Below are 12,357 nucleotides of genomic sequence, written 5' to 3' on the forward strand. Positions count from 1 at the left end.
TTGCTGAGTACAAAAAGTAGAGAGCTATGTAACTTTAGAAAATGCTGGATTTTTCATTCATTGTTTTAGGAGAATAATTGAACTTTACTTTTTAAATTAATAATCTACAAAATAAAACCTATACTATGAAAAATCTGTTCTTCATTCCTTCCCCATTGTTTGGTCTTATTTACCATGTTTTCATCGAATCACTGAGAAGTACATGGAAATTTATTGTATTTCAGTGCATTTTATGAAGTACATGGGTAGATTAAACAGTATCCATGGGTGATTTTAATTTTGCTTATCAGTTGGTTAATGCTAATATACATCCCAAGATTGGTTCTTTTAATCCCCCAAAATAACTGCCCCCTACAACAACTGTCAGTGTCAATCGCAGACTTAAACACTCATTTCTCTGTGGTTTGCTTCTTCCCTCCACAGATCCTAACAATTCCCGTGAAAGCTGTGATCGCAGTGGGTTCTCTGACTTGCTTCCCAAAGCATATGGTTCTTCCACCTTCTTTTCCAGTAAGACAGTTAATTTGTAGCCTTCTTCTTGCTAATTTTTTTTCTCTTTGCCTTTATGTTCCTAGAATTCAACAATAAAGTCAGTTACTCTTTATTAATCACTTATTTTAAGGTAAGACATTGTACCAGCTTCTTTAGGAGACATAAAGAAGAATAAGAAATAGTCCCTTCTCTCAAAAAGTTTTCAATCTAGAATGAGAAATGGGCCCGTGATTCATAGACGTAGAGCAGGATGTAGAAATTGCCCTAAGAGGTGAAAAATAACATGCTATGAAGAAAATACATATCTAATGGATGAAGGTGCCATGTGAATTGGCTTGGAATTTCTTCTGGCAGGGATAGACAAGGGTTAGCAAGAATGGCATTCAGGGCCCAGGGAACAACCTGAATAGAGACACAGGCAGCAGAGTCTGAGATGGCTTTAGGCAGTGGTGAGTCGTCCAGTTTTACAAGAATGCAGGGAAGTTTCAAGAGAGAAGATGGAATGGTACCTTGAGTGATAGCATGAAAAAAATGCAATGCATTTAAGTCCATGAAAATCTAAAGTTTTTGAGCAGAGGCTGGACATCGTCAGAGTTAAGCTTTCAAGACTGGCTCTCTGGCAGAAGTAAATGTAGGACACGTCTGGGAGTAGCACTAGTGTACCTGGAAGCCAACCCAGAGACTCTGGCCACGGTCCACAAGGAAAGCATCAAAGGGAGGTTTGAGCTTAGGGCATTGGCAGAGGCAGTAAATCGCTTTCATACCTCCACACCTTTGCTGCTCATCTGCCTTGGCTGCCCTTCCTCCTCTCCTACCTTCAAGAACTCCTTCATGTCTTTCAAGATCCAATTCCATTGTCATCTCCTCTCTGAAGATTTCTTCACTCCACTAGACAGTACTAGTTATTTCATGTGTGCTTCTGAAACAATTTGAGATTACTTCTCTGGCAGCAAGCCTCACATTGTGCTGTAAATGTTGCCTTATATGTTGGTCTCCCCAACAAGACTCTGAGATCCGGTGGGAAAGAGATGAGGGATCTTATACCCCAAGTAGCAGGTATCTAGTAGATAATGGGTGGATGAAGGAGCAAAATAATGAAAAAGAGAACATAGGCAAGAGACATTTCAGATGAACCGTTTGAACTGTACTTGAATATCTTGAGGAGGTTATACTAATGGAAACAGGTATGGGTAGGTAGGTAGATAGAGGACTCAAGAATATGACATAGAGTTTGAGCCTGGAGAACAGAGAGGAAAGAAACGGGGAAACCAGGAGGCCACCTTTTGCAGAAAGATAGTGTAGACGATTCAGGACGCCTTGGAGCAGATGGACGTGTCTCTCAGCTGTGGTAGGAGACCTGACGGGTTAAGAGAAACAGTACATTGCAAAATCTTAATGCTATATACGATAAAACCTAAATTCAAATTTTAGCTCCTTAAATATAAATTAGCTTCAAATATAAATTTGAATTAATAGGTTCAGCACACCTAAGTTTGGGTCTTAATTCAATCTTTGTCTTCTTATCATTCCACTTTGTACTGACTATACAGAACTCTTGACTTCATTATTTATCCAAAAGAACCTTCAATTGCCTTTTCAATCCATGATCTCCTTGATCCCTGCATATATCCTGGAAGGGAATAATTCAGTAGATGACAAAGTGAAAGGCTCATGGACAGAGTAAATGAGAAGGCATCTATAAAAACAAGGTGTTGGTTTTGCAGTACTTCAGATTAAGCTTTCAGATATCTTCAGATGGACGGGAAGTCCAACATCAAGGCACGAGCAGATCTGGTGTCTGGTGAGGGCCTACTTCCTCGGTTTGCCGACGGGCATCTTCTCATTGTATCCTCACACAGCCAAAAGAGCAGACAGGGAGGGCAAGCTCTTGTGCCTCTTTTAAGGGCACTAATCCCGTTCATGAGGGCTCCACCCTCATGACCTGATCACCTCCCGAAGGCCCTGCCTCCTGATACCATCACACTGGGGGGTTAGGATTTCAACATGTGAGTGTGGGGGAGCACACAGACGTTCAGCCCATAACAGTCATGAAATTCTGTAAAATCTCTTATCAGATGGAGACTACTAGAGCCAAGTGATGAAAACTTGGTACTTCAGAATGAACATTTCAAGTAACTCACAGTTTAATACTTCGTATTTGAATACCATTATAAAATGAACTTCTGTATCTGTTACCTCTCTTGATCCCCACCATACCCCTGAGAGACAAGATGTGGACACAAGAGTAGTAGTTATTACAGGTGCATGAAGACCAGTTAACTGCCGGGAAGACACAGCTGGGTGGAGGCCAAGCTGGGACTCAGCATAGGCTTCTGCTTTCTTCTCTTATGTTCGTATCCTCACAGCAGCGTCCCCACCCTCTAACATCTTTCTACTCTGGTCACACTGTAAATGATGAGTGTTAGTCTTAACTGCACCATCATTCAACTCCTTTTACTGTTCATTTTCTTAACTTCTTTGTCTTTTTTTAAAAAAAAACATTTATTTATTTATTCAGCTGTGCCAGGTCTTAGTTGCAGCACGTGGGATCTTTTAGTTGTGGAATGTGGGATCTAGTTCCCTGATGAGGGATCAAACCCAGGCTCCCTGCACCTGGAGCGGGAGTCCTAACTGCTGGACCACCAGGGAAGTCCCGACTTCTTTGTCTTTCAATACCAAATATTAGACCAGCAGGGTCTGGTCATTTTAGAGACTTCTTCAAATGGCTAGGAATCAGGTTATAGGATTCTGGTTCTATATTCAGACAAAAGAAAGTAAAATATTATAATATGATTCTTATTGATGATTATTTGAATCATGTAATTTTTTATTTAAAATCTGGTACTCTGTCATAGGGAGAAGCATGCAGCTGATAAGAGCAATCATTGGTAATTTAATGATTTAAGCTGTATACTGTTTTAATATGATGCTTGATAACCTGTGTTTTTTAAAAATGTCTAATTTCTCTTTGGCACAAATAGTATTTTTCTTTTATAAAGAAAATAGCTTTGGATTTTAGAGTTCACTTATTTCATCCTGAATTTGGATACTTTTAAGGCACCCTGGCCTTGGTATAATCAAACCTTTCTTAACAAACTGACAGTGGCTGCTTCCTTTATTCAAAGCTAGCTCTGTACCTTTGTTAGTATGTGAACATTTTTACTTTAATTCATTTTTACGAGATTGTAGAGATTTGACCTGCTAAATTATCTGTAATAGGCCATAAAAACAACAAAATACGTACATTTGGAGGAGGGGCTCTGGTTACAAATTTAAAGTTTATCAACTTTTGAAAATTCTAAATGTCCTTTGAACTTTGGTTTCCTAGAAATATGTCTGTCAGCTCTAAAGTGTGTGTTCTGAAGAAAATCTACCATTTACAGATGAGTTTGTTTGTTTTCTTCCTTCAGGGGAAAATAGTTCATCAGAGTTTAAATATTATGAATTCCTTCTCACAGAAGGTAAAGATCCAACAAATACGATCTTTGTCAGAAGATGTACGATTTTACTACAAACGATTACGGGGCAATAAGGAAGATTTGGAGCCAGGGAAAAAATCAAAGGTTTGAAAATGTTATATTTGCAAAAATTCCCATCCATTAGCACTTTGTCATTGTGACCTTCTGTGGATTGGGGATTCATGGTTCTCCTGTGCCTCTTTATAGATTGCAAACATTTATTTTGATCCTGGACTGCAGTGTGGGGATCATTGCTATGTTGGCTTGCCTTTTCTGTCCAAATGTAAGTTATCTTGCCGTTCTCTCTCATGCCCTTCACTCCCTCCCCAGAATACTCTTTAATAAAAGGCGGCCACTTTTAAGGCCCATCCCTATCTCTTGATGCTATAGGAATCATTTGAAGGGCTGAGTATGTCATACCATTTGTCTCCTTGGTTTAGCTGAACCCAAAGTACAGCCTGGTATAGCCATGCAGGAAGATGCTTGGGATGCTGACTGGGATTTGCATCAAAGCCTGTTCAAAGGATGGATGGGAATAAAGGAAAATTCAGGTCATAAGTAAGTGGTTTTGCTTCATTTAAGTATTTGAGCTATCTTTACCAGTATGAAACATGACTTTCTAAAGTTATTCTTATATTAGGTTATTTTATTTCCCTGTAGGTAAGAAAATATGCCTAATCTTCAGGAAGCATCTTGAATTGCCATTGTAGTTGTATATTTCTCAGAAGTATGCACACTACCATTTTTGTCTTTTTTCCAGTGTTCTAGATGCTTCCTTAAAGTCAAAGGAACTCGATGAAGTTGTCCTTGTGTAGGATAACTTCATTGTTTACCTTAGACACACCATTTGCATAAGAAAGAAAGTTTCTCCCTACCACTGACCTCTGTTAAAGGCTAGGAAAACACTTTCTAGGTTTAACCTCACAGGAGGAGGAGTGTCTCTGCCCCTCCTGAAAAGAACTGCTTCCTCCCTTTCCAGACCTGAGCTGTTAGGGGTGCATGGCCCGTTCACATGGGCTCAACCTTATGTCTGTGGCAGGTAGAAAATGTCCCAGCGACAAATCAGTACCGCATCTGGATTCAAAAGCAAAGACACACTTATGTGGCAGTATAGAAATTTGATCTTTCTGTGTACTTCAGAAGAGGATTTGACTAGCAAACTGATGAAAACTGTTCTTCTCCATTGGCTGATTTGAAATGTATTTGTCAGTATCATCAAGATCTTCCAATTTATAGTATGTAAGATGTTCAAGCCATGAATGATTAAATCTGCAGGTTTCTATTTATCTGAACTATCTTCTGTGAAAGGTTCTCTTAAGGCAAAAGAGAGTTAAATTTTAACTTTACAGTGGTTAAAATTAGTACAGAGATGACTTCTAATGAACTCACTAAGAGAACACTAATTCAAACACTCCTTGGTCCTCTACAGTTCCATAGCGGACATTGTAAGGTACAGGTCGCCTCCACAGTTTAACATCCAATTATGAATAAATAACTTGCAGTGCTGCCCTAGGTTCATCTGCCAAGGAACCTCTTCACGCCCCGCCCCCTGAAACCCCTGCTTTCCTCTCTGTGAGCCTAGTGTTTCACTCCTAAAGACCCAGGCTCCCTGTCTGCCCTGTGCCACTGTGTCCCAGTTGCACAGTGAATGTGGCATTTTCCCTGCCCCTGCCTTTGTCTTACTTTCTCAGCGTGAATGTTACAGAGAATTCGTTACTCGTCATACAAAACCGGTACTCTCACCAATATTAGGGTGTCATAATTCAGTAGTCTTATAGGATAAAACAGGCTTCAGTGTTTGTGCCCAGGCACCTTAGCCCCATTTATAATATTGTTTCCTTAGGGAATGTGCTCTGAGTTCTTAACCGCTGGCTTATAAATACTCATATGTAGGGAAATAGTCAAATGAGGCCCTGAAAATTGCTCTTAACTATACATATCTGGACAGAATCCTCATATGTGTTACCTCTTCAACTGATGTCTTCATTGTGTATCAGGATTTTGTTTTGTTTTTTATCTCAAGTGGGGAAAAAGCCATATGCCAAGCAGTGCACTGCCTTCTTACTAGTTCTACTGAAAACATTTGCCTGCTGTTGGTGTCTGGATCTTTCCACTAAACATGCAAGATCCTTTAGGATCCCCGTAACATCATGTTATCTGAATATCCCTGCCTTTTCCCTTTCGAATTCAGTACGAAGACAATACTGTACAGGTGATCAGTGATACTTTGGCAGCTCTTTGTGCCAAAGTAGAGGCATCTTCATACATGTCTCTGTGAGAAGCAGACTTAAATATTAGAGCAAGTAAAATTTCTCAAATACACAAGCCTAATAGAATTTCCTATATTCAGAAAACTCAAATATTTCATTTTGTTACAGTGACTTACAAATTGTTTTTCTAGATTGAGCGCTATATTTGAAGTAAATACAGACCTTCAAAAAAACATACTGTCAAAAATCACTGCCGAGCTCTCCTGGCCGTCCGTCCTCAGCTCACCCCATCACATGAGGTTTCCCCTTACTAATACAAACTGCTCTTCAGTAAGTATTCAGAGTGACATCAGTTCTGGGAAATCTGTAATAGGGTTATGAAGTATCTGCTCTTTTTTTTTTTTTAACATCTTTATTGGAGTATAATTACTTTCCAATGGTGTGTTAGTTTCTGCTGTATAACAAAGTGAATCAGCTATACATATACATGTATCCCCACATCCCCTCCCTCTTGCGTCTCCCTCCCACCCTCCCTATCCCACCCCTCTAGGTGTTCACAAAGCACCGAGCTGAAATCCCTGTGCTATGCGGCTGCTTCCCACTAGCTATTTATTTTACATTTGGTAGTGCATATATGTCCATGCCACTCTCTCACTTCATCCCAGCTTACCCTCCACCCCCCCACCCTCCCTGTGTCCTCAAGTCCATTCTCTACATCTGCGTCTTTTTTCCTGTCCTGCCCTTAGGTTCATCAGAACCATTTCTATTTTTTTGGATTCCATGTATATGTGTTAGCATACGGTATTTGTTTTTCTCTTTCTGACTGACTTCACTCTGTATGACAGACTCTAGGTCCATCCACCTCACTGTAAATAACTCAGTTTCGTTTCTTTTTATGGCTGAGTAATATTCCATTGTATATATGTGCCACATCTTCCTTATCCATTCATCTGTCAGTGGACACTTAGGTTGCCTGCATGTCCTGGCTCTTTTAATGGTGGCAGTCTTTCACTTACTGTGTCTTTACTTTGTTTAAGGAAGAAGAGATTACGTTAGAAAATCCTGCAGATGCGCCTGTCTACATTCAGCTTATTCCTCTGGCCTTATATTCCAACCCTTCTGTCTTTGTAGATAAGTTAATATCAAGGTAGGCATTGCTGGTAGATTATCAGAATGTTTCCATATTAGCAGTGAATTATTATTTTACACATTTAAAACTTTATTTCAGCTCATACAGTAATAGATTGGGCTTAGAGAAATTCTGCATCTGTAATTGAAGTTGAGAGAAGGTTCTGGGGAGAGAGATGGATATTATATTAAACATCTAGAAAAGCTCCCAGTTTAAGACAAGAAAAAAATAATATAGAACTCCTTCCTAAAATCTTATATAGAGGAAGCAAGTGGTGGAGCCTTTCAAGTATTTTACTTTTAAAAAGTGAACAAAATATTAACTGTAAGTTGTAGCTATTTTTTGAAGGCTGTTAATCTGATAACATTGATCTCAAAATCTGCCAAAAGATAAGCACAACCTTAGTATTTATAACCCCTTTAATTATGATGCTGTTTACAAAGAAATATGTGTATTTTTTTTATTTCAGGTTTAACTTAAGTAAGGTGGCAAAGATAGATTTAAGAACACTAGAATTCCAAGTCTTCAGAAACAGTGTAAGTATTCAGACTTCATACTATTCCAAAGAAGTAATTCTACAATATGATCAATGCAAATGTGAAAGAAAAATATTAACCATCCTTAAATTGGTTGAAGGGCAAGTTACTGGAGAAGTCAGAACAGTCTAGTAATTATTTTAGAGGGAAAAAGCCCCGGAAGAATGGGTGGGATTTAGATTGCCATGAGGCACCCTGGATAGAAGGTCCTGTTTGTGGGCATTAAACATTAAGCTCATGAAGGTTCATCATAATGGCTGCCAGAACCTCTGAGATTATGTAGATAAGGTATATACTGATAGATAATGTTTTTTTTTTATTAAGCCTCAAAATATTGAGCTTGGTCATTTAAATTTTTATTTTGGATACTTTCTGATAAGATTGTAAGCTCCATGAAGGCCAGACCCACGGCTAGCTGTATTCATACTTAGTGCAGTAGTGAGCATAGTTATAACTCAACAAGTATTTTTAAACTAGTAAATGTATACATAAACTGGTTTGTTCTAGGACCAAATATTCTCTATCATACAGGCCGGGCTGAGCAGCCACTAACCACTCATGATTATGTAAGAACTTAATGTGTAGGATCTGTGTCAGTCAGGAAATTAGCACTGGGAACTAAAGCCACCTGCAAACTGGCCCAAGTCTCTTGGCCTAGATGCCCTTCCCAGCCACTCTCATCCAGCCTTAAACAGCCTGTTCACACCAGCCCTGATGGCTGTGGAGCGTGCACTGATTCGGCTCTCTGGCTCTCCCTGAATCTTTGTTTGCAAGCATGTTAGCGGTGTTTTTGTTTTCTTTTTGACGTGTGGTAGGTACCTTGTTTCCCAGTTCTGGGTATAAGCTCCTTGAGGGCTTTTCTTCTACTTATATGGTTTCCTTCCCACATTTATAATACGAAGGGTGTTGAGTGAATGAGAGTAGGAATCTAGTTAATCCTCCGTCATCTGAATTACTCTGAGTGAAAACAGTAAACGACCACCTCCTTTCTCTCCTTTTGCTGAGCTCTTTTTCTGAGCACGGTCCGTCTGTCAGGTAGCCACGGGATGCCTTCCTGCCATGCTGTGGCTTTGCTGCTTCCCATTTGGAATAAGGGAGGTTGGCTCCTAGAATAACCATGGCTTTGTACCTACTAACTTGGTCACCTCGACCAAGTAAATAAACCTTTCCAAACTTCAACTTCTTCACTTGTAAGTGAAGTTAATAATTTGTATATTACAAAGTTTTTGAACAGGTTAAGCAGACCAACATGGAAGCCCTTAGATGGGTTGCTTGGGACATAGGAAGCCCTCAATGAATGTTGACTGGATGAGTCAGTCTGTGGCTCACCAGGTGGGAAAGAAAGGCAATACGAAGGTTTTCAGTATTTCATGAGCACCTCCTATGTATCAGCATTGTATCACTGTATGTGTATAGTGTATCATATCACTATATCATATATATGTGTATAGTGTATCATATATATCACTATATCATATATATATCATATATATCACTGTATCATATGTATCACTATAATCAGCAGGTGCATTCACATTTATAATTTCATGTAATCATTACAATAGCCAGGCTGAGCTATTACTAACCACCCTAAGAATAAGTATTTCCCTTGTTCTGTTGGTGGTGGAAAAACAAAGCTCAGAGAGAGGAAGTAACTTGCCCAAGTTCCTACCTGTGATAACTGGCAGGGCCAAATTCAAATCTAGTTCTCTCAGAGTCCAGAACCCTTGACCATACTTTCATGACACATGGTCGTTACTGTTAGGAATCACTAATTAACCTGTCCAACTAGATGTTTTGTAGTTCTTGAAGGATTTGTGTCCTTTCCCATAGCTTTGTGTTTTAATGTGTAAGGCATAAATTAGCCAAACCTTTATGGAATTGTTTTTATGTCTATTTTTAAGTAAATCTTATATAAGAAAGTAAGAGAAAGAAATTTTCTCTTTAAAAAGAGAAAGTAATTTTCAATGTTGTATTTTTATTTTCTGCTGAGTAATAGGTAGAATACTAGACTGAAATTTAGATAGTCTCATATTCTAGTCCACGCCCTTCTCTTGGAATCTTTTTTACTTTGCTTTTTCCATCCATAAAGTACCAACATAATAAGTTCAAGGCTATCTAGACCTCAAGTATCTAGAAAGCTCAGTAACCAGAAATTCCTTTCACTCTGCTTTTATAAGAGAGGAAATATTCATGAGAAGTACATGACCTATATTTACCTTTTTTTGTCTTACCAAATCTTTAGTGGTACCTACAAGATGTAGGTACTGTGAGAGATAGGAAGATGAATAAGAATACTCTAGACCTCAGGAATTCATTCTAAATAAAAATGCTGGAGGAGGTCTTAGGGTGAGCTTAGGATAAATTCTATCACAGTTCTCTACAGTGCTATAAAACCGTGGATCTCAGAATATTTGGTCTCAGCATTCCTTTACAGTCTGAACAATAATTAAGGATTTCTACATTATCTCAATTTTTAAAAATTATTAAGGACTCCAAAGAGGTTTTTTGTTTATGTGGTTTGCATCTATCAATATTTAACATATTAGAAACTAAAACTGAGAGATCATTAAAATATTGGTTTAATTCATTTAAAATAATAATAAGCCCATTCTATTTGACATAGGTAATATAAAAATGAAAAAATAGATATATATTTTTTTAAGAACCATTTTGCAAGAAGAGTAGATTGTTTTACAGAGCTCTTCAATGGCTCTCTGACTTAATATACAGATAGATTCTCCTGTCTGCTTCTGCATTCGGTCTCTTATGATACATCGTTTTTGATGAAGTATATGATAAATATCTGACCTGACCTGACACATTCATATAGTTGCAAAAAGGAGTGTCTTAATTGCTTTTTTAGTTATCATAACACCATGCATCAGTCATTCGGAAAATATTGGTTCACTAAGATATGAAGAGCTTCCAAATGTTGACACAATTCACTCTGCAGTATCCAGAAAATCATATTCATTCTTACAACCACTAATCTCATCAGGGTGTTCTTTAACTATTGACTCTAAAGCTCACAGGGCCAAAACTCTAAATTTTGCTCAAACACTCAAATCTTACCATTGGCAACAAATGCTTCAGTTGTTTCCTTAAAGGAGCAGATGCACTTCATTTTCGTAAAAATGTCTACTAACTACTCCAGTCTGAATAACCATATATTGACTGTCAATCGTTTTTTCAAATATAAATGATGTTGCGGAGGCAGGAACTAGTTCAGTTGGCATCTGAAACGATAGCTCTTCCAGACAGCATGGTCCAGTATGCTGCAAGGGGTGCTGCGTGCGTACTCCATTTGATCACATGGTGTTGAAAAGGCACGTGCTCAGTAAATAGCCTCACCCGCCAGAGAGCAGACAGCAGAAACAAGAACTACAGTCCTGCAGCCTGTGGAATGAAAACCACATTCACAGAAAGACAGGCAAAATGAAAAGGTAGAGGACTGTGTACCAGATGAAGGAGCAAGATAAAACCCCAGAAAAACAACTAAATGAAGTGGAGATAGGCAACCTTCCAGAAAAAGAATTCAGAATAATGGTAGTGAAGATGATCCAGGACCTTGGAAAAAGAATGGAGGCAAAGATCGAGAAGATGCAAGAAATGTTTAACAAAGACCTAAAAGAATTAAAGAATAAACAAAAAGAGATGAACAACACAATAACTGATATGAAAAATACACTAGAAGGAATCAGTAGCAGAATAACTGAGGCAGAAGAATGGATAAGTGTCCTGGAAGACAGAATGGTGGATTTCACTGCTGCAGAACAGAATAAAGAAAAAAGAATGAAAAGAAATGAAGACAGCCTGAGAGACCTCTGGGACAACATTAAACGCAACAACATTCACATTATAGGCGTCCCAGAAGGAGAAGAGAGACAGAAAGGACCTGAGAAAATATTTGAAGAGATTATAGTTGAAAACATCCCTAACATGGGAAAGGAAATAGCCACCCAAGTCCGAAGTGCAGAGAGTCCCAGGCAGGATAAACCCAAGGAGACACATGCCGAGACACATAGTAATTAAATTGACAAAAATTAAAGACACAGAAAAATTATTGAAAGCAACAAGGGAAAAACAACAAATAACATACAAGGGAACTCCCATAAGGTTAACAGCTGATTTCTCAGCAGAAACTCTGCAAGCCAGAAGGGAGTGGCACAATATATTTAAAGTGATGAAAGGAAGGAACCTACAACCAAGATTACTCTATATCCAGCAAGGATCTCATTCAGATTCGATGGAGAAATCAAAAGCTTTACAGACAAGCAAAAGCTAAGAGAATTCAGCACCACCAAACCAGCTCTACAACAAAGGCTAAAGGAACTTCTCTAAGTGGGAAACACAAGAGAAGAAAAGGACCTACAAAAACAAACCCAAGACAATTAAGAAAATGGTAATAGGAACATACATATTGATAATCACCTTAAATGTGAATGGATTAAATGCTCCAAACAAAAGACACACGCTCGGGCTTCCCTGGTGGCGCAGTGGTTGAGAGTCGGCCTGCCGATGCAGAGGAC

The 12,357-nt window shown here is 38.7% G+C and overlaps 1 protein-coding gene across 2 annotated transcripts in view; it reads left to right on the forward strand.

Moving 5' to 3' along the window:
• TMEM131 (transmembrane protein 131) overlaps window positions 1-12,357 on the forward strand; it is a 192,757-nt gene that overhangs the window by 142,850 nt on the left and 37,550 nt on the right. For both annotated transcript variants that reach the window (XM_079940485.1, XM_079940486.1), the window contains exons 19-25: window positions 424-510; window positions 3,903-4,055; window positions 4,158-4,233; window positions 4,391-4,508; window positions 6,352-6,490; window positions 7,198-7,307; window positions 7,759-7,825. In XM_079940485.1, the coding sequence (XP_079796611.1) occupies window positions 424-510; window positions 3,903-4,055; window positions 4,158-4,233; window positions 4,391-4,508; window positions 6,352-6,490; window positions 7,198-7,307; window positions 7,759-7,825 (750 nt within the window). The remainder of the gene's footprint in view (window positions 1-423; window positions 511-3,902; window positions 4,056-4,157; window positions 4,234-4,390; window positions 4,509-6,351; window positions 6,491-7,197; window positions 7,308-7,758; window positions 7,826-12,357) is intronic.

The sequence above is a fragment of the Stenella coeruleoalba genome, assembly GCF_951394435.1.
Source record: "Stenella coeruleoalba genome assembly, chromosome: 13".
Taxonomy (NCBI): Eukaryota; Metazoa; Chordata; class Mammalia; order Artiodactyla; family Delphinidae; genus Stenella; species Stenella coeruleoalba.